The 26,166-nt window shown below is 48.6% G+C and overlaps 1 protein-coding gene across 1 annotated transcript in view; it reads right to left on the bottom strand.

Annotated features, from left to right (window-relative positions):
* LOC138480807 (pre-mRNA 3'-end-processing factor FIP1-like) overlaps window positions 1-26,166 on the bottom strand; it is an 889,709-nt gene that overhangs the window by 499,740 nt on the left and 363,803 nt on the right. The window contains exons 6-7 of the mRNA XM_069612552.1: window positions 16,054-16,164; window positions 8,945-9,075 (exon numbers count right to left, since the gene is read on the bottom strand). Of these exons, the coding sequence (XP_069468653.1) occupies window positions 8,945-9,075; window positions 16,054-16,164 (242 nt within the window). The remainder of the gene's footprint in view (window positions 1-8,944; window positions 9,076-16,053; window positions 16,165-26,166) is intronic.

The following is a 26,166-nucleotide window of genomic DNA, read 5'->3' as shown; positions in this document are numbered from 1 at the left end:
GCCCTGATCAACCAATCGTCCAGGTAGTGGTAGACTTGAATCCCCCCTTTACTGAGATACGCTGCCACCACCACCACCACCATGAGCTGGGGAAAACCCTTGGGCGGAGGTCAATCCGAACGACAGGACCCGAAACTGAAAGTGTGAGTCACCAACCGCGAACCTTAGGTACTTCTTGTGCTTGGGATGGATCGGTACATGAAAATAAGCGTCCTTGAGGTCGAAAGACACCAACCAGTCCTGAAGCTGAAGGGCCTGGAGGACTTGAGAGAGAGTAACCATCTTGAACTTGTCCTTCCTGAGGAGTTTGTTCAAACCGCGCAAGTCCATGATGAGTCTCAATCCCCGTCTTTCTTCGAAATCAAAAAAATATGGGGAATACCATCCCTTGTTCCTCTCCGCTACAGGCACCAGTTCTATGGCGCCTTTCTAGAGAAGGGATTGAATTTCCTGCGCAAGGAGCGGATCCGGACTCTTCAAAGAGATTCCCTGGAGGATTGTCGGGAGGCCTCTGCCGGAAAGGAAGACAGTAGCAATGATCTCCAGAACCCACACATCTGAAGTAATGGCACGCCATTCTACCAGATGCTGCACAAGCCTTCCCCCAACCGGTGAAGCATGGGCCTCCTGACTGAGCAGAAGCGGCTGCGGCATTGCCGGAGGGCAAAGAGGCAACTGCACGCGTGGGCTTGGCACCTCGAGTACCCTTTGACTTGCAGCTCCTCTCGCTTTACTAAATAATGAGTAATAACGAAAGGAACCGCCCCTCCATTGCTGTCCCCTAGGACGAAAAGGCGGAGGTTGGCGGGCTGCAGCGCCCAACGACTTTGCTGCAGCTTTGGAGGTCTGCAAACTCTCAAGGCTCTCGTCAGCCTTGCTGCCAAAAAGATGTTCACCATTAAAGGGCATGTTGAGGAGCCTGGCTTGCACATCAGGAGCAAACCCTGACTTCCTCAACCACGCAAACCTGCGTATGACGGTGATCGCCGCCATGGACCGGCTGACACAGTCTGCCATGTCCAAACCCGACTGAACGGACTCACACATGTCATCCTTGCCATCCTGAATAATAGCAAGAAAACCATTCCGTTCGTCCCCTTCGGGAATATATTCAGCCACTAAGAAAATACAGTTCCACATAGTGTGCGTGAAACGTGACAAGGCACATACGGAGTTGGCCGCCTGAAGAGCCATACCCCCTGAAGAAAACACTTTCTTCGCCCATCCATCAAAACGCTTATCGTCCCTATCAGGAGCGATGGTAGGACACGAAGCCTGCTTTGCTGGGGCCGTAGCCACCTGCACCACCAAACTCTCCAGAGTGGGGTGGGTGGTCAAGTAGCAGGGGTCACTACTGGCTGGGCGGTATTTTCGCGGCAAAGACTTGCCCACTGCCGGGAGACTCTCCGGAACAGTCCAGGCCGCTGTCACCCTTCTTTGCAGAGCCATATGGAATGGCAGTACCGGGTCAGTGGGTGGACCTTGATCGAGGATATCCGTACGGTCATCCTGCACAAAATCAACTGGGGGCACCGACCACCCCAAGTAGTCTGTGACCCTCGACATAAGGCGCCGGTACGATGACTCGGCATGGGTGCCAGGCTCAGGCCTACAGTACTCCACCTCCGGAGAGGTGTCCAGACCACTGGCGTCATGCAGTGACTGACGCAGGTCCTCAATCTGGCTATGACCAGACAGAATCTCATCTGGTACCGTGTCAGGAACCAACCCATCTTCAGAACCCTCTTCCACCTCGGAAATATAATCCATAGGCTGGAAAGTGGGCATTGAATATGGGAGAAAGACATGTTTTGCCTTGGCCAGAGCCTTTCTAAGGGGATCCCCCGTGCCACGGGGTACCTCTGACACCACAGCCTCGAAAGGTGTCGAGGGCATCGAGTGAAACGGCGTCGATGTCGAGCGAGTTGGCGTCGACGTCGAGCGCAGCGCCGACAGCATCGACGGCTTCGACACCGGCCTCAAGGGCGGGGCACCGAGCATGTCCTTAGACCGCCTGGGCGGCGATGGTGTCGATGATTTCCTTGGAGGCTGAGCCTCGAGAGAGCCAGTCGAGGAACTTGGCGTCACCGGCTTCGACGTCTTCTTCGAAGACTTCAGAGGTGCACACGGGCTAGAGCGTGTCGATGACCGGGACCTGGAACAGTCATGACTGGAACGATTCCCCTTGTCCAAGCGGGACCTTTCCCGTGAATCGTGCCCACCACCCGAGCCCAAAGGCGTACGAGCGGTGTCTCCAGTACGGTCACGACCGACCCCTCTCGGAGGAACGGACCGGAGAGGAATGCTTGGTGGGATAACAAACCCGCCGACGGGCGGAGTCCTCGGATGAGGACTGGGAAGGCGACCGATGACTGTGCTTCCGGGAGTGCCTCGAAGAGGCAGAGTGGTGGCTGGTCCCACTCCGGGACCGAGACCCCCTAGACTTACGACTACAATGCGGAGTCTCGCCCCTCGAATCGTCCGTCGAAAGCCCAGTGGACCTCGCCTTCCGAGGCTTGGACACCTTACCGACCGACAGCTGCTTCTTACGTTCCCGCAAGGCCTTAGACGTAAGCGACTGGCAGTCGACACAATCATCCGTGTAGTGGGCCTCCCCGAGGCACCAGAAGCAGGCGTCGTGCGAGTCCGTCACCGACATCTTGGACCCGTAGCCCCCATACTTCTTGAAGCCCGGACGCGGGGCGGAAGAAGAGGAAGACATCCCGATACACATCACAAACGAACAGGTTTGAAGAACCGAAAGAACAGAAACTCCAAAGAGTCGAGGCGCGCCGAGATCTCCGAAGCGAACACGTTCGCGGAAAAAACGGAACTGAGGCTACGGGCGTCCTGCGTCCTACTTCTAACATCTGGTGACGTCAGAGGAGGTCCTAGAGGACGGCGTATCGACGCAGAAAGATTTTCCGAAGCAGCACATCTGTGGTGATTACTGTCATAGATATGGAATACGTCGGAGGACCCAATCCCCTCGAAAGACTCCATAGTACAGGGAGAATACAAAGTACAGAGTTCCAAAAGACAGAGCTCAAAAGAATGAATGAGTGGGAAAAGGCTCCACTTATTCAAGATTTAAAGAAAAAGGGCCATAAATTCAGCACAAAGTGCTGGGGGTCTCACTAGGAGAGGGGATGAAGCATAAAAATGATACATCTCCCGAACAATAGACGAGGAAGAATAAGGGCATGCTTGAGGGAACTAGGCAGGTAAGTGGATGCGAAAGGTATTGACCGCAGCAGTAAGAAGGTGCAATGCTAGGACAGATAACCTTCAGGATACTAAGTCGAATAGGATCGGCCGGGGAGGCCAACTTCAATGCGAGAGTGTCCGAGACCATGACGGACTCAGAGAAAACTGGAAAGGAGGACCAGCCCGATTATGACAAGTGGGGGAACCTGCACCAACAGCGAGTGGCAATGAGGCAGCAGTGTCAGAGATTTTCTGACGGATGGTTGAGATTTCATCATCGAAGAAGGTGGACAGAGTCAAAAAGCCTTTGAGAGGGGGCCACCAAATTGGTTGCAGAAGGCGAGGAAAGAGAACTCACTACCTTGAAAAGCGACAGAGCAAGAGGGGACAGAGCAGTAAGAAATGTGCCACTTATGTTCAGCCTACCAAGGGCAAATCGCGACTTGGCCCGAAAACCACGGCTCAGCGGGACACAAACAGAGTTTACAGATTTTAAGAGGTGCCAGGGAGTCAGCTGCGGGGGACATGGCAAGAGCAATAGTCTGAACATTGCAGAGAGCACCCCCTGGCTGGCGTTGAGTGACGGCCAATATGATGTCTGAATGTTTAACCTTGCACCAGTGCCTTTTGGGAAGATGGGGTAATATCAAAGGGCAGGAAACAGGGGGAGACAACCAAAAAAGGAATAACAACATGATCTGACCATAGAACGGGCAGATGAGCAAAGGCAGACAAGCAAGGAAGGGGGGGGGGGATAAAATCAAGAGTGTTACCAGAGCGGTGGCTGGGGTGGGCCCACCTCTGACTGGATAAAACCCCACTCCAAGAAAGTGGAGACGATGCAAGCTGCCTGTGCGTCCGTGTGGTCATTAGGATGTAAATTAATATCGTCCGAGACCATCAGTACCCCAAACTGAAGTCTTGAGGTCAGCCACCAGTTCAGAGAGCAAACCAATGGGTCAAATCCAGGAGGACGGTAGAACAACACAAAATGTAGAGTACTAGTAGAAGAAATCACAACACTGAATAATGAAGCCTCCATATTAGCGATATCCTGAAGGGGCAATGACGAGCAGGACATATTAACGTGATGGATCATGGCAATCGCATCTCCTGCCTTGGGAGGGGCGCTATCCAAATAAATGTGCCCAACCTTATCCCCCATGAACGTTGCCTCTTATAAGTGACCACAGACAGCACTGCCAGAAGATTGTAATAAAGTTGCTCAGTTGTAAAGTCATAAGTAAAAGAATGATTGTTATCAAGTTTCATAAGTTAGATGTGCATTGTTGTACACATTACAGATGGTGTCCAGTCATTTGGTCGACTGCAAACTGGTCGACTGCAATTTGGTCGACACCATTTTGTCGAAAACCAAATGGTCGAATTTTTTTTTTTTTTATTGATATATGTGTTTTGTGGGTTTTCGTGTGGGGAAAAAAAAAACAAAAGGGGTAAAAATAAAAAGAAAAAAAAATTCGACCATTTGGTTTTCGACCAAATTGATTTGACCAGTTGTCCAGTCGACCAATTGTTTTCGACCAAATGACCTATAACCATTACAGATTTTATCATGGTCTGGGAAGTGTGTCAAACTACTGTAGAGAACAAGGACATTTGTGACAGAGGTGTTCTCCCTTTTTGAATGTTTCTACTTACCTTTCCAACAAAAAAAGGAAGGTTTTTAAAAAATTCAGAAGTTAGATCCACAAACTAAATATTTACATTTAGTTTGCAATTAATTCATAACTGCCTTTATAAACTCATCCTTCAAATCAAATACAGTCCCGGACAACCTTAAGGACGCTTGGGTCATCCGGTTGCTTAAAAAAACCACCCCTTGACCCCCAACCTACCTACTAACTACATAGGCCCATTACCACGGTCCCATTCTTGCTCAAAATATTGGACCGGGCCACTTACCTCCAGATTCACGTTTATCTGGAAGTTAACCTTCTTGGCCTAAGGCAATCCGGCTTCCGGCCTAGGCACGGGACGGAAACCATCCTCCCACACCTCAAAACACAGATCGAGGTGCTGAAAGACAACAGGAAATTAGCTTTGCTATTATTACTTGATCTTTCAGCTGCCTTCGATTTGGTTAATCACCAAATCCTTTGCCAGCACCTCATATCAGCCGCCCACTTTTCTGACTGCCACCACCTGGATCAGATCCTTCTTAAGCAACAGCTCTATGCGGGTGTTTTCTCCGCTAGCATCTGCTGAGCCTGCGACCATCCACTGTGGGGTACCCCAAGGTTCCTGTGTGTCACCAACACTTTACAACGTGTTCACTAAACCCCCGTTTGATGTCCTTGACTAGCTGGGTGTCTCGTAAACGAACTATGCTGATGAAACCCAGATACTCATCCCCATCACGGGTGATCATGCAGTGGACACTAAATCCCTGAATGACGTATACTTGGTTATTCAGGCATGGATGGCACAACATGAGCTTTGTCTCAATGACCACAAGACTGAACGCCTCATTTTGGGTTCACACCACTGTCTGAACAAATTTGACCCTTCCTTCCAGTCGTTTATCATTGATGGCAATCTCATTAAGCTCTCCAAGGACACCAACACCTTAGGAATTTACCTTGATTCAACACTATCGTTGTGTAGACAAACCAATGTCAGCTCAGCGTCGGCCTATACATGCAAGCTTATCACAGCCTGTAGACCATTCTTGACCACTACTGACTGCACTATCTTGGCTAGAACACTCGTCATGTCCAAGATAGACTATTGTTTTGCCCTTTACCTCGGGACTAGCAAATCTAACCTTAACAAACACCAAGTCATTCAGAATAATGCCATTAGAGCAGCCTTAAACATACGTAGAAACCACCACATCTCTAACCATAGACGTAACCTACTTTGGCTTCCTGTTCAGCACAGAATCTCCCTCAAAACACTCTCCCTGACTCACAAGTGCCTGTCCAACCAGGCTCCTATGTACTTAGCCAACCGTCTCACACCCCACACTTCCGCTCGACCCATGAGAGCGGCTGTTAGGCAGAATCCTTTGCAGTTCCTTTGGGGAACACTGCAAAAAGATTAAGACTACAGGAGCAGCAGTAAAACCAATTGGTAGCAGTCTGCACCACCCAGATTTACCTGGTAGCTGTGGCTGAGCAGTCAGATTTCTCTCAAGAAGAGTAGGGCAGTATGCAGAGTATGCACAATAGGGTCAAAACACAGTAGAGCAAACAAACACTGACCAGAGCTTTGTATAAAAAGTATATAGTTATTTATTTAAAACACACTTTAGGTAATACACTAGCACTCTCAATGAAAGTAATCTAAAACACAGTCAGGTAAGTATACACACCTCCCTTGATAACTATCAGACGAGTCAGGGTTAAAGCACAAGTATTTGTTAAGACAGAAGTGAGCGCTTAACCTAGATGGCACTCCAATAGTTTAAATTAAAAAGGGAGCGAAAAGGCAGAGCATAAAATAAAACAGTTCCCAGCACTTTTAAGAGTTCAGAGCAAGGGGAGAAAGGCAGATTATACTGTAGACCAAAGTTCATAGGCTAGGCCCACTTTAAATGGAGCAAAGTGAAATGTGCCCAGGATCACACGGTTTACAGTGTACTGAAAGTCTTTGCAGAGTGTTCAAAAGAGGTTGGGGTGATTCAAAAGATATAGTTCGAGGTCTAGAGCCAACCCAGTATAGAAGCCAAGGATTTAAGGGTCACCTTTAGCAGTCTGTAGAAAGGGAGGCCAGGCAGGACACAGTACCTTAAAGAGAAAGGAAGCTCTGGCAGGGGCAGTTGTTCCTGGCAGTGGTTACAGTTTGTTGTTCTGACCAGGGAAAGAGGATCTCGTCGAGGAAACTTGGAGTCGTTGCACTGCACAGGGACGAAACCAGCCGCGGAGTTCCCGATTAAAAGGTGCAGTCCTTTTATTCGCGGTCAAAAGTGGTGAGCTTGGCTATCCAGCCGCCGGGGTGCTTGGCACGGGCGATTCGACCAAAGGCCATCTTTGGAAGGTGAAAAGGGTGAACTGGTTGGTCCCACCAGCTCAGAGGAAGAAGACTCGTCCAGCAGAAGATCTTCTCTTGTCGGGAAAGTGGTGAGGTAGCTGCAGCAGGACTTTACCGGTGGTGTTGTTGCAGATGGCTCAGCTTCGTCCCTCGGATTCTTAGGTCCCTTGGCGACTTCTGAAGTTCCAGTCCCAAAGGTCATGCTTTTATGCAGAAAAACCCCCATTCATCAGCCTAGCTGTCAATCACACATGCTAAGCGGTGAGCCGGGCGGCTCACCACTGGGCCAATCAGAGTAGAGTGCGACTTGGGTTGCTAAGGAAATGCAGTCCAGGGTGCCAATTCCCCCCTCCACCCTTCCTGTGGAACCCAGACAGAGTGGCACCACTGGGAGGGCTTCTGTGGAGAAGCCCGCCAAAATAGTGGAACAAAGGACTCGACCTTGGTCAGAGTTAGAGACGGACAAAAATGCCATTTTAGAATCGAGTTCTGGCAAAAAGACCCAACCGGTTATGTAATATTAAATAAATAAACCAGCGGTATCTTTAACATTGCACCAAAAAGTGGTGCGTTTAAAATGAATGGGAAAATCCCATAGAGAATATTCCGGGGGAATATTTTGCGTGGTAACCACTGCCACCAGCCAGAAACTCGACGAGAGGGGACGGGGACAGTGCCCCCTTGAAAACAGACCATGGGGCAATCGAATTACTCCTTACCAGTACTTCCACAATATGATGGTTTGTACTGGTTCTGTTCACAATTTTGGACTAGTAAAGCCAATGGTGACTTTACATGCCCTGGGAGACAGTAGTCAGTCCCATGGTATGGAGTCTATGTTTGGGGGTCACTGTGACACCCCTGTGGTACTGCACTGAGGGTGCTGTGTACCACACATACAGAAAAACGGATGATACCCTATGGAGTAAAAGAAACCCCATAGCCCATAAGCACATAACAAGTCCAAGACATACCTCAAAACATGCCTAAGAGTGGGAGTAAAAGAGTCTCACTCTTAGCAGGAGAAAAAAAACAAACCCCAAAAATCCAGCAAAGCTGCTGGGGGACTCACTAGGTTTGGAAAATTTGCCTTATCAGAGAATTCTCCCTAACGGCGGCCCAAGCCCATAGCCTATCCCTGCCTAGATTTAAACTTCAAAAAGCTGGCTGTGCTAGTTTCCCTGTCCAGGCATCTAAGCTCTAGAATAGCATTCCAAATGCTAATAGAGCTGAACCTTCCTTCCATTCCTTTAAGAGCTAAACTAAAGGGTGGCTCTTAGCACAAAACACATAAGACATCGGACGATATACTATGGATACGGTCAATCTGCCACTAATCTCTCGCATCCCAATGTATAGCTCCTGTACATATTACCTTCTATACTACTTTGTTCATATCTCCTGTACTTAAACCACTCTTGTATATCCTTCTTACCTGTACTTGTTTTTTATTTTATATTGTATATATTCTTGTCATACAGTAGCTCTACCCACATGTCAGTAAGTTGGTAGAGCCACCTTATTTTTCTTGTATGTAATCGTAACTTTGCCTCCTAAAATAGGCACCCAGATGCCTTTGTGCCCGGTGCGCTATATAAATAAACAAAATACAAATACATTTGATATAAAGATTTTATCATTTTTGCATGGCAGATACAGAGGTTTAAGGTTGTGCTCTGCAAACCGTTTCAAATATGAAGGTGCATTGTCAGCTATGTGGAAAATACTTTATCACAAATTGTACCATTATGGAATTTTCTGGGCTGAGAGGGGGGGTAGAATCAAGTCCTAACTGAAGCCGCTTCTGTTTCTCACAATAGGCTTTCCACGTGTCTTCGTTAAATCCATAATTAAAATAATCAGACAGGTCTGCACCTATGGAAAATACAAATGAAATAGTTGGTAAAGAAAAAGGTTTATCTCTAGATTACAAATGTTAGTCCTATATTTAAAATAGGTTATTTCTCCAACTATCCCTTTTACCATTCACTAAAACATTGCTTGCATGCCCTCTAGATAATGGTATCATTTGCCAGGTATTGCCACGAAATGCTCACATATGCACACCATACAATACAATGGGTACTGCGATCATAAGGCAAGGAACTCAGGGTAGAGCCATCATATTGAGCCAGGTACTCATACCACTATTCAGTGTCGAACATCAAACACCTGGATACTCACACCATTTAACAGATACTGTAATCATTCACGTAGTACTCACATTATATGCCTGTCATTGCCAGCATTTGCCAGATGTTTGCCTTATCTGACCAGCTTGTCACAATTTACCAGCTATCACTGCTTCATGCACAAATGCGCCATTTGGCAGTTATTTGATATGGTGAGTTCAAATAATATCAAAGAACAAGTTCATTTCTTACCTGGTAACGTTCTTTCGATGGGATGGTCCGACGACGTATTCCATATCTATGACATGTAATCACCACAGCTGTGCTGCTTCGGAAACTTTTTTCGGCGTTTGCGTCCTGCGTCGATGAGCCGTCATCGAGGACCTCCTCCGACGTCCGACGTCATCCGATGTGATAAGTAGGACGCACGACGCCCGTAGCCTCAGTTGTAGTTTTTTCCCCCAGAACGTGTGACATTAGTCAACTGCCAGTCAGACACAAAGCCTTGCGGAACGTAAGCTGCAATCGCAAAAGAAATTCTGCAGCGGGGAAGGCAGGGAGGGAGCGATATGGAATACGTCGTCGGACCATCCCATCGAAAGAACGTTACCAGGTAAGAAAGTAACTTGTTCTTCGAGGGGATTGGGTCCTCCGACGTATTCCATATCTATGACAGACTCCCAAAGCAGTACCAGAGCAAGGAGGAAGGAAAGAATTTAGAATCAAAATTTAGAATTGCCAATCAAAGAGCAGAGCAAAGGACCGCCTTGCCAAAGGCCAGATCCTGTCCTCGGATGGAATCGAGGGAATAGTGAGGTACAAATGTATGTACTGAAGACCAGGTGGCTACATCACAGATGTTGCGAATAGGAACACCCCTCTGCAGGGCAGTAGATGCAGCCATACCCCTGGTAGAAAGGGCCCGCAAGACAGCCGGCGGGTCCTTACCCGCCAAGCGGTAACACTCCGAGATGGCCAAAATAATCCAGCGAGACAAAGTCTGTTTCGTCACAGCCTGTCCCAAACGTTTTCCAGTGTAACCAATAAAGAGTTGATCGTCCACTCTGACCCGGACATGCGTGAAACATAAAAGCTTAAAGCTCTCCGAGGATCAAGGCTATGGAGCCTCTCCTCTTCCTTACCAGGATGCGGAGGAGGATAGAATGCCGGAAGAACAACCTTCTGGGCCAAATGAAATTCCGAAACCACCTTCGGAAGAAAAGAAGGACGAACTCTAAGGACAACCCTGTCCTTGTGAAATACATTGAAGGGTGGCTTAACTGAAAGTGCCTGTAACTCACTCATTCTGCGAGCGGAAGTAACCGCAACTAAAAACAGAGTTTTCAGAGTTAACAGCCTCAAAGGGCAAGAATGCAAAGGCTCAAACGGAGCACCCATAAGAAACTTAAGAACAAGGTTTAAATCCCAACCGGGCACCAGGAAAGGTGACGGAGGGAACACATTAGTGAGCCCTTTCAGAAACTGTGAAATTAAAGGGATTTTAAAGTAGTAACACTCTTCAGACGAGCGCTTAAAAATGGACAGCGCCGCCAGGTAACCTTTAATGGTACCGACTTGCAAGCCCCTGTGGGCCAAAGAAAGTAAAAAGGACAGAACCATGGGGATGTCACATGCAAAAGGATCCACATTCTGAACTCTGCACCAGTCGCAGAACGTACGCCAACGGTACAGAGACTTTGTTGCTGGCCGTCGGGCCGAGAGCAACACCTCCATCAAGTCTTCAGGGAGGTCCCAATCCTTATACCTCAACCTTTCAGAAGCCAAGCGTGAAGGTTGAGGGATCTGACCTCTGGATGGAGAACCTGACCCCCCTCCCGTGACAGCAGATCGTCTCGGTAGGGAAGACGACGTGGAGGGCAGATGGACAAGTTGAGAAGGTCCGGGTACCACGTCCTCCGAGCCCACGCCGGAGCAATGAGGATCATCTGGGAACCGAACTTCTGTAACCTCCGCAGCACTTGCGGGATGACGGGGACTGGAGGAAACGTGTACAGCAGCGGGAATGACCACTCCACCACAAACGCGTCTCCTAAGGCTCCTTTTGGAGGAAATTCCCACGAGCAGAACCTCTCGCACTTCCGGTTGACAGTGGAGGTTAATAGATCCACTTGAGGGGTCCCCCACAGGGCGAATATCTCCAGGAGAATCTCCTGAGCCAACTCCCACTCGTGAGAGATCGTGCTCTGCCTGCTCAGAGCATCCGCCGTCACGTTTTCGTCTCCGGCCAGATGAACTGCCGAGATCGAAACTTCCTGCTAGATGGCCCAGAACTCGAGCTGCATCGCCTCCCTGCACAGAGGAAGTGACCCTGCCCCCCCCCTTTTTGTTGAGGTAGTGCATGCCCACTGTGTTGTCCGTCAGGATCAGGACATTCTTTCCTCGCACAGTCGGCAGAAAAGCCTTCAGGGCTAGCCTGACGGCCCTCAGCTCCAACAGATTGATATGGAGTCTGGACTCCGACGGAGACCAACGACCGCTGACTGTCAGCTCGTTGGCATGAGCTCCCCATCCCGTGAGGGATGCATCCGTCACAATCGTCACCTCTGGCCAGGGAAGCCAAAATGGAGCCCCCTTCATCAAGTTGCCTTCGACGGTCCACCACAGAAGGTCCTGGGCGACCGAGGGCGGCACCTGAACCGGGTCCGACATCCTGCCGGAGGACTGCAACCACTGCATCTTGAGTGCCCACAGCAAAGATCTCATCCGCAGGCGAGCCTCTGGCACCAGAAGAATGCAGGATGCCATTAGGCCGAGCAACCTCAAGAACTCGAACGCTGGGAGCGTCTGGGCATGCTGAAACTTGTGCACCATCTGCTGAATGTGAAGAGCCCTCACCTGGGGAGGAAAACAGTGCCCCAGTGAAGTGTCCAGCACTGCTCCGATGTACTGGAGCCGCTGTGTTGGCGTCAAATGGGACTTCTTTAAATTGAGGGAGAAGCCCAGCCTGTGAAGGGAGTGGCAGGTGATGGACAGATGATCCAGGACTTGCTCGGGAGAGCTCCCCCTGATCAACCAATCGTCCAGGTAGGGGTAGACGTGAATCCCCCCTTGCCTGAGATGCGCTGCAACCACCACCATGAGCTTGGTGAAAACCCTCGGGGCGGAGGTCAATCCGAACGGCAGGACCCGAAACTGAAAGTGCGAGTCGCCAACCGCGAACCTCAGGTACTTCTTGTGCTTGGGATGGATCGGCACATGGAAGAAGGCATCCTTGAGGTCGAGAGACACCAACCAGTCCTGAAGATGAAGGGCCTGGAGGACTTGAGAGAGAGTAACCATCTTGAACCTGTCCTTCCTGAGTAGTTTGTTCAAACCGCGCAAGTCCATGATGGGTCTCAATCCCCCGTCTTTCTTCGAAATCAAAAAATAAGGGGAATACCATCCCTTGTTCCTCTCCGCTACAGGCACCAGTTCTATGGCGCCCTTCTCCAGCAGGGCTTGAATTTCCTGTGCAAGGAGCGGATCCGGACTCTTCAAAGAGAGGTTTCCTGGTGGATTGTCGTGAGGCCTCTGCCGAAAGGGAAGATAGTAGCCGTGGGTTATGATCTCCAGAACCCACACATCTGAAGTAATGGCACGCCACTCTACAAGATGCTGCGCCAGCCTTCCCCCAACCGGCGAACCATGGGACATGGCCTCATGACTGAGTGGTAGCGGCTGCAGCGTTACCTGAGGGCAAAGAGGCAACTGCCCGAGCCGCCTTGGCACCACAGGTACCCTGTCGTCCACCTCTGGTACCCCTGCGTTGGCCTCTTTGACGGCCAGCCCCTCTGGCTTTACTGAAGGAGTAATAGCGAAAGGAACCACCCCTCCATTGCTGTCCCCTAGGACGAAAAGGCGGAGGTTGGCGAACTGCAGCGCCCAATGACTTTGCTGCAGCCTCTCAAGGCTCTCGTCAGCCTTGCTGCCAAAAAGGTGTTCACCGTCAAAGGGCATGTTGAGGAGCAGGGACTGCACATCAGGAGCAAACCCCGACTTCCGCAACCACGCAAACTGCGTATCACGGTGCTCGCCGCCATGGACCTGCTGACACATTCAGCCATGTCCAAACCCGACTGAACGGACTCACACATGGCATCCTTACCATCCTGGACCATAGCAAGGAAACCATCCCGTTCGTCCCCTTCGGGAATATGTTCAGCCGCTAACGCAACACAGTTCCACAGAGTGTGTGTGAAACGAGACAAGGCACAAATGGAGTTGGCCGCCTGAAGCGCCATACCACCAGAAGAAAAGAAAACACTTTCTTCGCCCAGCCATCAAAACGTTTGTCGTCCCTATCAGGAGGGATGGTAGGGTATGACGCCTGCTTCGTCGGGGCCGTGGCCGCCTGCACCACCAAACTCTCCAGAGTGGGGTGCCTGGTCAAGTAGCAGGGGTCGCTACTGGCTGGACGGTATTTTCGCGACAAGGACCTGCCCACTGCCGGGAGACTCTCCGGAGCAGTCCAAGCCGCCGCCACCCTTCTCTGTAGAGCCATATGAAACGGTAGTACCGGGTCAGTTGGGGGACCAACATCAAGGATGTCCGTGAGATCATCCTGCACAAACTCCCCTGGGGGAGCAGACCATCCGAAGTACTCGGAAACCCTAGCCATAAGGCGCCGATACGAGGAATCGGCATGAGAGCCAGGCTCAGGCCTACAAAACTCCACCTCCGGAAAGGTGTCCAGTCCACTGGCATCATGCAGTGACTGCCTCAAATCGTCAAATTGGCTATGGCCCGAGACCATCTCATCTGGAACCTGACTAGGAACCAGGCCATCAGAATCCTCATCCACCTCCGAAATATATTCCAGGTGGTGAAAAGAAGGCACCCGAGAGTGCTTGCTCTTAACCAGAGCCTTTCTAGGGGGTTCCCCCGTGCCACGGGGTTCCTCCGACACCCCGGCCTCGAAAGGCGTTGAGGGCGTCGAGTGAATCGGCGCCGGCGCCGAGAGAACAGGCATCGGCGCGGGCGTCGAGTGAATCGGCGCCGGGAGAACAGGCATCGGCGCCGAGAGGATCAGCGTCGAGTAAATCGGCGTTGATGTCAGATGCAGCGCCGCCAGCATCGACGGCGTCGACACAGTCCTCGAAGCCGGAGCTCCGAGCGTGTCCTTCGACGACCTGAGCGTCGACTACTTCCTCTGAGCCAGAGCCTCGAGAAAGCCTGTCGACGCCCTTGACGCCTCAGGCGTCGATGTCTTCCTCGAAGACATCACAGGTGCACACGGTCTCAAACACGTCGAGGACCGGGACCTGGAACGGGTACGTCGAGAACGAGTCCCCTTGTCCGAACGGGACCTCTCCCGTGACTCGTGCCGACCACTCTTGCGAGCAGTGTCTCTCGACCTCTCACGGTCGACCCCACTCGGGGGCGCGGACGGCTTAGTACCCTGCGACTCGAAAATCGCCAGCATTTTCTTCCCAAAGGAAGCCCATTCCTCCGGCATTGCACGGCTGGTGGGGTAAGCGACGTGCCGGGCAGAGTCCTCAGAAGAGGACCTGGAAGACGACCGCTGTCGGCGCTTCCGAGAATGCCTCGAAGAGGCCAAGGAGTTGCGAGACCGACTCCTAGAAGGCGACCCACGAGACTTCCGACGACGACGCGGAGAGTCACCTCTCGAATCATCCGTCGAAAGCCCCGCAGACTTCGACTTCCGGGGCTTGGACACCCGACCTACCGACAACTTCTTCTTACATTCCCGTAAGGCTTTGGACGTGAGCGACTGGCAGTCGATAGTCATCCGTGTCGTGGGCCTCCCCGAGGCACCAGAGGGAGGCGTCGTGCGAGTCCGTCACCGACATCTTGGACCCACACTCCCCGCAGTTCTTGAAGCACGGACGCAGGGTCGAAGACGAAGTAGAAGAAATCTTCTTACGAAGGATTGTTTCACAAAAAACAAACAGGTTCGAAGAACCGAGAAGAACAGAACTCCAAAGAGTCGAGGCGTATCCGAGATTCACGAAGCAACACGTTCGCGGAAAAAACGGAACTGAGGCTACGGGCGTCGTGCGTCCTACTTATCACATCGGATGACGTCGGAGGAGGTCCTCGACGACGGCGCATCGACGTCATCGACGCAGAAAAAAGTTTCCGAAGCAGCACAGCTGTGGTGATTACATGTCATAGATATGGAATATGTCGGAGGACCCAATCCCCTCGAATGGGGAGTTACTCAATTTCTCATGTTGCCCATTTATTGACATGCATTGCTCATACTCTCATCATTTGCCAGCTATTGCCATCATATGCCCCAGTACTGAGAGCCTTTGCCAAGATCAGAACGTAGTCAGAATTCGTCGAGAGCAGGGATGCAGCACTTCTCTTCCGCTGTCAGTCGCAGGAGAGGAGCAGGGCATCCTGGATTTTAGCCTGCAAGCTCATCTACAATGGGTATAGGGAGTCAGGTGGGACAGGTGTAAAGCAGGAACTTAAGGATAGCCAGGGGTCTAATGGGGATCACCCGAGTTTTCTCTGGCAGGCAGGGACAGTAAAGTCTCTTAATCCCCAACTTCATTGGACCAACCTTAGTCTTGGGTTGGCTAGCAGTTACCAGCCCTGAAGACAAGAGTGATCGATCTACTACACATGAAGGGAGGTAGAAGACCATTGCTTGATGGTGTCTGGAAAATATGCAGTACTCATTATAGGTTTCTTATCATATGAGAGGACCAGTAAACTCATGCAATGCAAGGCTTCAATCTACAGATCTTACCAGGCTTCCTCCAAGGCTTATCTTCAAACGAATCCAGATCCACCTCGATCACAGGCAATCCGTTTATGTGTCCAGGGGCATCAAGGTCTATTCCTTTTGACGGCAACTTGGCTGAAAAATGCAAAATCAACAACTTATGGAATTGCAGATCAAAACTCATCCTAGTAAAGATAACAAAATTAACTTTACAACTACATTTCCTCATTAGGCTTTAAAAGAATTGAAACCTTGAAAAAACACCAATTAGACTACAAACACTACTTAACTCTTCCAATGCTAGTGTGTTTGTGCACCTCTGTGGTGACCATTTTTGCAAACATCTAAACAGACACTGTACAAGCATGCCATCTCACTTGCCTTGCATACCTCCCATGAGACTGTAAAGAATACCTACACACATTTTACACACATAAACCAGACACCATTTTATGATGGCTATGCAAGTAATTAGTTTGAAATTTCTGGATTGCAGAAGGTTTACTAATCTGCTGGATGATCTTCACTGTGTAGGGCTCACAATGAAGATTTGATGGGTAGGAGGTGTTAGGGAGAATTCTCATTTCTGTGCTAATTCTCTTCAACCTTAGAGACACCCAGCTCTTTTGCTTGACGTTAGGACTTTTCAATTTTAACCCTAGAGTGAGTGAGCCCTATTTCTCACTCTCTGATGTGTTTTGACCCGATTTGGATTATGGGTTTCCTTTGCTTTTGGAGTCTGACAAACTCCATATGCATCTACTTCTTGTATGGTGACACAGAGCACCTTCAGTGCAGTGTCAGAGAAATCCTTTAGATTTCTCCTAAGGATTAAATACCTTTTCTTGTGTGAACTACTGTTCCCAAGAATAGTAAAGTGAAATTGACTTTACTTACCTTTTCTCTTTGCAGGACCAGCACAAACCCTCTTATGTGGAGTGCTGGGGGGTTATCTAGTAGCCCTTTATCCTGCCTACTCATCTAAACATTGTAGTTTACCGTCACGACTTTAAATGGCTGGTGGCAGTGGTTTGATTTTCCTACCGGTTAGAGAGAATTCTCATAAATGTGCTAATTCCCTTCTACCTCAGAACACCCAGCTCTTATTGCTGGACTTTAGGACTTTTAATTTCTAACCTGGAGGGAGTGAGACTTTTTTCCCACTCACTCATGTATTTTTCTGTGATTTGGACTCTTGTGTTTTTGACTTTGGAGTCTGACAAACTCCATAGGTGTAATTTTTCATTGTGTCACACAGCACCTTCAGTGCAGTGGCACAGGGAGGTCTCTTATTCCCAAAGGTTTAAATACATTTTCTTGATGAAACTACTGTTTCCAAGAGCAGTGAAGTGAAATTGACTTTACTTGCATTTTGTAACTTTCTAGACCGAGCATGCATCTTACAATAGGGTGCTGGAGGGGTTACTTAATATCCCCTTTGTCTAGTTTCTCATGTAACATTTCTATGTTACCCTTCCTACAATTAAGGGCTGGTGGCAGTGGTTTAGTTTTTCCTACCATTGCATGTTTTTACTGCGGGCTGCAATTGCAGCTGCAGTAAAGTACCCATCGGTGCCCATTTTGTCAAAATGGCCCTGGTCGTCTTTTTTCGACATTTCTTGTTGGAAAGGTCCTTCCTGGGATTTACTCTGCGTGTCAAACCAGGTTTGGTCCCTTTGTTCGTTTTGTCTTTGCCAGGATTCACTGGTGAAGCCCACATCTGGCTCCAGCGTGTCTGGCAGGGATAGGAAGCGAGGGAGTTGGCCGAAACTCCCTTTGCTTAATCCCCTTGGTTACAGGAATGCACCCAAAAGTTGATTGGCTGGCTCGCTGTCCTTGGAGGACAGCCACCCTGCTGTGTGATTGACAGCTAGGCTGCAAATGAGTGGGAAAAACCTGCATAAAAGGCCAGGCCTTTGGCTTGGAAGGCATAGTCGAAGGAATCCGAAGAAGAACTTGGAAGAGACGCCTGCTGCAACTCCTGGACCGTTGGTTTGCCCGGTGAAGCCCTGCTGCAGTGCTGAAGCTCCGAATTTGCCTTGACTATAGAAGCCCTGCAACGGATGACTTCTCCCATGGGGTTAGTGGGACCATTCAACCCCAAAGTGAACTCGTCTGGACATCCTCTGAGAACTGGCTGTACTTCCATTGCTGCTGCAAGAACCAATTGCCAGGGAGAGCAACACCAGAATCGAGTGTCTCGTTTTTAAGTCGGACCCGAGCTACAGGAAGATCCTCCTGACTCCCATGAAGAAGGACTGACCGAGCCTGAGCCACCTCCGAGTGCTGGACCCCAGATGCGAGGAAAGAACATTAAGGTATCCGAGAACCGCGGTGGTGCTATTTGCGAGAGCCACAAGGAGCTGAAACCGCCGATCTGAAGTTTGCCCATTGCTGCCGCCGACCTTCAATTCATAGTGCAGGAGTCCCCAGACATTCTCTCTCTTGTCCCCATGACTGAGGCCAGGAACACAGGATCTGCAGACCTACACAGGAACAGAATTCAGCGGGAACCAATTTCTTCAAACCAAAGGTACTGTAAAACTAAGGAGACTTACCTCTTGTTGTGTAGCCTTGCTAGTTCTGAGTTGAGACTTGTCTTGGTTGCTTTTGCAGAGTTGCTTGCAGCTTTGCCCCTCACAAGCCTGCCAGCTTGTGGCCCTACAGTGATTCCATTTTCTACAAAGACTTCTAAAACATTGTGGAAGACTTTCACTTACCTGCGAGAAGTGCTTCAGCTCACCTAGACTTTCGCACAACTAACATTGGCTGTGCTGGCTCCCTGAAAGACTCTTATCCTCTGACTTTGTGCTTTAGCTATCCCACAACAAAAGCCACACATTAGATAACTTGTGGGGCTGGGAAAGGGTTAATTTACTTTGTATTGGAGGTTTCAAAAGTACTTAACTGCTTAAGAATATTTATTAACCATAGTTTTATTCCATCATCTCTCTTTTGACACTCCACTAAGTATTGCTCTAAATGTGCCAGTGATACATCAATGTCCACAGTGTCCTAGTTATTTAAGTGACCTCTGGGTGTAGGAATTGTCTGTGTTCCATCCCAAATGGGTATCTACCGATGTAAAGAGATAAAGTGTATTTTTGAAGTGTATTTCTGTATTCCATATATTTGCTCCCTTCTAAAGAAGGCTTATTCAACTGAATGTTAAATACATTATTAATTGTTTAATCAAGAAACCTTGTGTCTAAGTCTTTATTTGAATAACTGTCACTGTGAAACTCTGTTACAGCCCTACAGCTCACATTGACCCCTCTTGAGATAAGCATGGCTGCTCAGTCACTCTACCAACTTGTGTAGTACATGTTTATACCAAAGGTTGGGTTAATTATTGCCAACAGGACAAGGCTGGTGCAGTCTCCCACAGGATACTGCATACAATCTTGCCTAACACTACCATTGCGCTTTTCTACCGCAGGCTGTTAGGGAGAATTCTCAGAAATGTGCCAATTCCCTCCAGCTTAGAGACCTCCAGAAACTTTGCTCGATTTTGAGGGCTTTTCTTTTTTGCCTGGAGAGAGTGAGACCCCCTTTTTCCCAAACTCTCGTGTATTTTAATATGATTTTGAACTCTGTTTCTTTTGGTTATGGAGTCTGACAAACTCCATAGTCATCATCTTTTACATTGTGTCACACAGCACCTTCAGTGCAGCGGCACAGGGAAGTCTTTCATATTTCCCAAAGGTTTAAATACCTTCTCTTGGATAAAATACCATTTCCAAGAGCAGTAAAGTGAAAATTGTAACTTTCTAGACCCAGCCCACACTATCTCACAATAGGGTGCTGGAGGGGTTACTTAGTATCCCCTTTGTCTAGCTTCTCATGTAGCAATTTTATGTTACCCTTTCCTCGATCAATGGCTGGTGCCAGTGGTTTACTTTGAACTACTGTGGTGTGCATTTACCGCAGGCTGCGGTCGCTGCTGCAGTAAAGCACCCAAGTGTTCCATTTTTGTCAAAATGGCCCCCCCCGTCTGCTTTTTTCACAATTTCTTCTTGGAAAGGTCCTTCTTGAGATTTACTTTGCGTGCCAAACCAGGTTTGGTCCCTTTACTTTGCCGGGATTCACGAGCAAAGCCCGCCTCTGGCTCCAGGGTGTCTGGTGGGGGCAGGAAGCGAGGGAGGTGCCCGAAACTCCCTGTGCTTAGTCTCCTAGGAGACCCAAATGCACTCTGTGTTGATTAGCCGGGTGACTGTCTGGCAAGGACAGCCACCGTGCTGGGTGACCGACAGCTAGGCTGAAATGAATAGGAGAAACCTGCATAAAAGGCGAGGCTGTTTGGCTTGGAAGACAGTCGACCACTGGACGAAGGAACCGAAGAAGAACTTGAAGAGGACGCCTGCTGCAACTCCTGGACCGTTGGTTTGCCAGGTGAAGCCCTACTGCTGTGCTGAAACTCCAAATTCGTATTGACAGAGAAGCCGCTGCAAGGACGACTTCTCCCTTTGAGTTGGTGGGACCAATCAACTCCAAAGTAAGCCACCTGGACATCCTCTCGGACCTGGTTGAATTTCCACAGAGTTGCTGCTGGAAACTGCAATGCCAGGGAGAGGAACACCAGATTGTGTGCGTTGCTTTTAAGTTGGCCAAGAGCTCCAGGCAGACTCACAGGAGGCAGGACTGACCGTGCCTGAGCCACCTCAACTGAGTGCTGGACCCTAGAAACAAGGAAAGTCATCTCGGCAGCCATAAACCGCTGTGTTGCTATTTGCGGTAGTCGCGAGGAGCTGAAACACCGAAGTGCCACTTGTTTGAAGATTGCCGTTGGGAGCGATGACCGTCCCATTGCAGTGCAGTAGTCCCCAGAAGTCCTCCCTCTTGTCTCCACGACTGAAGCCCAGGAACAGTGAGATCTGCAGAGCTGCACAGGAATAGAAGTCATCTGCTGCACTTTTCTTCAATCTAAAGGTAAGGTCTTAGAGAACGTACCTCCTGTTGTGTAACTACACTTGTTCTCTGTTGGTGAGACTTGTGGTGGTTGCTCTGTGGAGTTGCCGATAGCTTCTTTACCTCACAAGCCTAAACAGCTTGTGATCCTACTTTGGATTCTTCTTTTCTACAAAACTTTGAAACACATTGTGCAAAACTTTTTACTTAACTCTGAGAAGTGTTTCAGCTTCACCTAGACTTTTGCTCAATTGACTTGGGCTTAGCCTGTCTCCCTAAATGACTCTTCTTCCCCCTGTGAATGTGTTTGATCTTCCTTCCAGGAAAAGGGATCTGCGTGATCCGACCACGGCTGTTTCCCCGCAACGGAAATGTTTGCATGGGAAATGCACGCACCACAAAAGGTTTGTACATTTTCCATGCGAACATACATTTCAAAACCCTACATACCTACACCCCCTACAACACACCCCACCCCCCCCCCCCCAACATAACCAAACCCTAGTTACCTTCTAAGACGCCTTGTGTCCCTGCGGCACCAGTTCCCTTTCACTTCTGTGATCAGGAAGCAGCGCTGCAGGGTCCTTTCCTTTTTTTTTTTTCGGTCAGTTGCAGGGGTTTACCCCGCAACCCCTTGCAGCCCCCGCACTCTTTTTTACCTACCTTAAGTGCATACCACCAACGGTTCGAACATTTGGTGGTATGCATTTTCAGACTTTTGGTGCATTCAGACTTTTAAATTCGGTAAGATCGCACAATACCAGGGAAGGGTTAACTAACTTTACATTGTTTTTTTAACTAAAAGCACTTACCTGCTTTGAGAATATTTGTGAGCTCTCTTGTTGTGTCATAACCACCTCTCTTTGGGAAACTCTACAATGTGTGTTTTGAAGTGTATTTGAGTGTTACTGTTATAGTGCCCCTTCTGAAGAAGGCTTATTCTAACTGACTGATAAATTAATAATTGTTTATTCAAGAAACCTTGTGTGTAAGAGTTTATTTGAATACTTGTCACTGTGAATCAATGTGTAACTCACCTTACAGCTCACATTGACCCCTCTTGAGATAAGCCTGGCTGCTCAACACGTTACCAACCTGTGTACTACAAACTTATACCAAATGTTGGGTTCCTATTGCCAGGAGGTCAGGGTTGTTATAGTGCACCCAAAGGGTACTGCATATAATCTTGCCCAACACAGGCTGAATCCCGAGCTGCAGTATAGCACCCATGGGTGCCATTGTGTCAAAATGGCCCGGTCGTCTTTTTTCACCATTTTCTGTTTGTGAGGTCTTTCTTGGGTTTTACTCTGCGTGCCAAGCCAGGTTTGAGCCCTTTGTTCGTTTTGCCTTTAGCGGGCTTCAGTACTGAAACCCGCCTCTGGCTCCAGTGTGTCTAGAAGGTCAGGAAGTGAGGAAGGTTCTCGAAACTCCCCTGTCCTTTGTCTTTAGGAATGCCTGAATGCAATATTTGAAAGACAGCTAGGTTGTGCATGAGAGGGAGGAACCTGCTCAAAACGCAAGGGTTTTGGGACTGAAGACAGAGTTGACCACTCGGAAAAACAAACCGACTCAGAAACCGTGAACGAAGCTTGCTGCATCCACCTGGACCTTTGAATTGCATGGTGAAGCCCTGCTGCTGTGCTGAAACTCCTTTTTCTGATCAACAAGAGAAGCTCCAGAAAGGACGACTTCTTCCCTTAGGTTAGTGGGACCAACTAACCCAGAGACGAACTCCACTGGACCATATTCCCCGACTGGCTGTATTCCTTTGCTGCTGCAGGAACGGAGTGCCAGGGGTCCACAAATCCGTAGTCGAGTGCAACATCTGTGATACGGCCAGAAGCTCCAGGAGTCTCCCCAGGAGCCCCCCAGAAGCAGGACGACCAGAGCTCGAGTCCCCTCACCAGAGTGCAGGACTCAAAGAGTGAAGGGAGCTCAAACTGTATCCAAGATCCGCTGTGGTGCTGTTTACAGAGCGCTGAAACCGGGACGTGGCGCTGGTCTGAAAAGAGCCCGTAACTGCCGCCGGCATCTGAATTTCTGCCGCAGGAGTCTGCCAGACGTCCTCCCTCTTGTCCCCACGACTGAGGCCCGGGAACCCAGGATCTGCATCACTGCAACCAGACAGAAGCCAGCTGGACCACTCTTCTTCTAAGCAAAGATACTGTTCTGACTTGGGGTACTTACCTCAGTGTCTTTAGCTTTGTTCTTCTCAGTTGAGATTTGCAGTAGCTACCTTGCTAGAGTTGATTTCAGCTCTACCCTTCAAAAGTGTAACAGCTTGTGACCCTACAGTGATTTTTCTTCAACAAACTTGCTAACTTTGTGCAAGACTTTGTTATCTAAGAAGTGCCTCCGCTCCACAGACTGTGCTCCAATTGCCTTTGGCTGTCCTGGCTCCCAGCAGACACTTGTAGACCATTTGACTTTGATACTTACTGTCCCTCATAGGTGATAACTTGGTTTATAACTATTATTGCTGGGAAAGGTTTTTATCTAGACTTCATTGGAAGATGTAAGTGCTCATATGCTCTGAAAACCTGTTTAACCTTGTTTCCTTCCCTTAATCTTTCCTTTCCGCAAAACCTCAGAATCTACAAAGTGTACTAGTGATATATAAATGACAACTGTCCTAGTTAGTAAAGTCAACTCATGGTGTAGGAAGTGTGTAAGAAGCATCTCTTAAAGAGTATCTACTAGCTTTGTGTTGATTCTGGAAAATTATATTTGATTGTTACGTGTATTGCCCTTTTTAAAAGAATGCTCATTTAAAGACTTCTGTTAAATAAATAATTATTTATAACAAAAACCTTGAGTGTAAGTGTTACTTGGCTACTTGTATTGGTGGATTTCATTGGTACAGCTCTACAGATCACATTGAGCCCTCTTGAGATAAGCCTGGCTGCTCAGTCACACTACCAACTTGTGTAGTACAGGCCTATAACAAAAGGTGGGTTACCCAATACCAAGAAGACAAGTGTTGTCTAGTCTCCCACAGGGTTACTACATCAATTCTTGCCTAACAGGATGGAAAAGTGGTTCCTGAGTATTAGACATCACTCGCTAAGCAGCTGGCTCTGGGGAATGAAGACCTACCACTGCCCCAAATTTTACATTGCAAACAAGAGCTTTTTGTCCATTACATATTTGTGTATTGTTATTTGTGTGCCCATGCAAAACGTGACTACTTTAGAGCACAACGAGGCATGGTCTAAGCGGAAACTGGAATGAAGGAAGCAGAGGATCAATCAGCAGGGTTAAAGAGCACACCCTTGCGGCAGTTACAAAATCAAAGTGGTTAGAGTCTTCGCAACGAAGGCAAATCCGTAGGCAGTTCCTGATCTTTGGGGCACAAATTGAGAGTCTGCGGCCACCACAATTTTACTTTTTGAACGTGCAGGGAAGATTGCGCAGAGGGAAGCAGTATTTCTTGATATGGTCCATATATATCCCCATTATAGTTCACAATTCTTCATAATATGCCCTAGCGCCATGGTGCCCGGACGGTACTTTCCCATGTCCTCTCCCCTGCAGTTCCCCCCTCTCCCGTCCCCCTTGCACTTTGTTGTAGCAATTGCACAATCCGAATGACACGAGGCCTAGTAAAATCGCTTGTCCTGTCTTCCCTCAGTCTCCCCAGTCATTGTCTTGTGGTGCCTAGAAACACTTGTGTACAGGCGCGTTATAAATACCATATCATTGGTATATTTGTATGGCACCAGTTGACCAGTCAAAGGTATACCCTGGTAGTTGTTGGAATCAGCCTAACATGATTCTTCAAACAGGAACTTAACAGAACCTAGCAATTTCCACCCCTGCTAACCACTATGCATCGAACCTCCCTTGTCGGGTGAAAATCCCACAGATTAATTACTTATCTTTGACATGGGACCAGCCTGCACACCACAAATTCAAATGCTGCCTGCAGGGCAGACTCAGCCTCTAAACCTTCAGAGAATGCAAAATGGAGTACCATTCAATTGTGCAATAAACACGTGTTATTAAATCACTTGGACGAGGGAGGAATTGTTCATAAAAAGCTATTAGAAAAAACACATGACTATTATTCGTCTCTCCAATCAAAATATTTCTTCCACAGCCTGTCAACAGTATGTTATTTTCCCCAGGGTTCCAGACATTTTACTTCCCAAAGACACCTGTTAGGTAAGATTTTCATATCAATGATAAATCTTCCTGACCTGTGTCAACCCCAGAACCTTTTGCTTTTACTAGGTAACTATTTTAACTTGTCCCTGGGAGAAGGGGATTATTTTTCCCCCCTCTCACCTAGTCTTTTACTCTTTTTATGGGTGACCTTTTATTGTCTCTCAATAGTGTATAGATTAAGTTATAGTTTCCTACAACTTTTGGGCTTTGGCTGGGTTGCCCCTATGGGCATCTCAGTTCATTTCACTTTGATGTACTTGGGTGAACTACAGTTCCCAAGTTGTATAGAGGAATTTTCAAATCCCTTTACCTTTTATATACTGAGCAATCACACCCCACCTTAGGTAGAATGCTGGGGGATACAATGTATCCCCTTTCTTACTTACCTGGTAACATTGTTACAACTGAATGGCTTGGCAGTGGTTTTACCGTTATAACTTTTAGTCTTTATTACTCAAAGGCTATTAATTCAGCCTCGGTAATGCACAGAAAGGCTGTCATTTTACCACAAGGTGGGATCCTTCTTTTTTTTTCGCCATTTGTGTGCTTGCTATTTCAGAGGTCTTTCCCTGCCGTTCTAGGTGGGCACGACCTCAGTGGCTGTTTTGTCTTTGGCGGGAATCCTATGGATTGACCGCTTGCGCCTCAGAGTGTCTGGAAAGGCTCGAAGCGAGGGAGGAGTCCAAATCTATGCAGCGTTTTTTCTTCCACCTTGCCTGAAAGGGAACTCCCAGAGGGGTGGGTTGGCTGTCCCGATTGGACAGCCAGACCGCCCCTTGCTGTAAAATGCGGGAAGAGAATGCAGAGGTTTTGCTGTAGTACTGATAAATACTCTGAACCTGGAACCGACACCGAATAGGAAGATGAAGAAACAAAGGCCGTAGCCATTTCCAGAGACTGGGGAGTCTGCTGAGCCATCCCACGCCATGCTGCGACCTTGCAGGGCTGCAATACCCTAATACCCTGGGACCTCAAGCCATTGGGCGGTGCACAGTCTTACGAATTCCGAATCTAACTGAAACATTGTGGGCATCTTGCTGAACCTCCAGAGACATGTCTTCT

Source organism: Ambystoma mexicanum, chromosome 5p (assembly GCF_040938575.1).
Source record: "Ambystoma mexicanum isolate Mex_15411 chromosome 5p, UKY_AmexF1_1, whole genome shotgun sequence".
NCBI classification, from domain to species: Eukaryota; Metazoa; Chordata; class Amphibia; order Caudata; family Ambystomatidae; genus Ambystoma; species Ambystoma mexicanum.
Note: the sequence above shows the minus strand (reverse complement) of the source record. Positions and strands in the feature narration are given on the sequence as shown.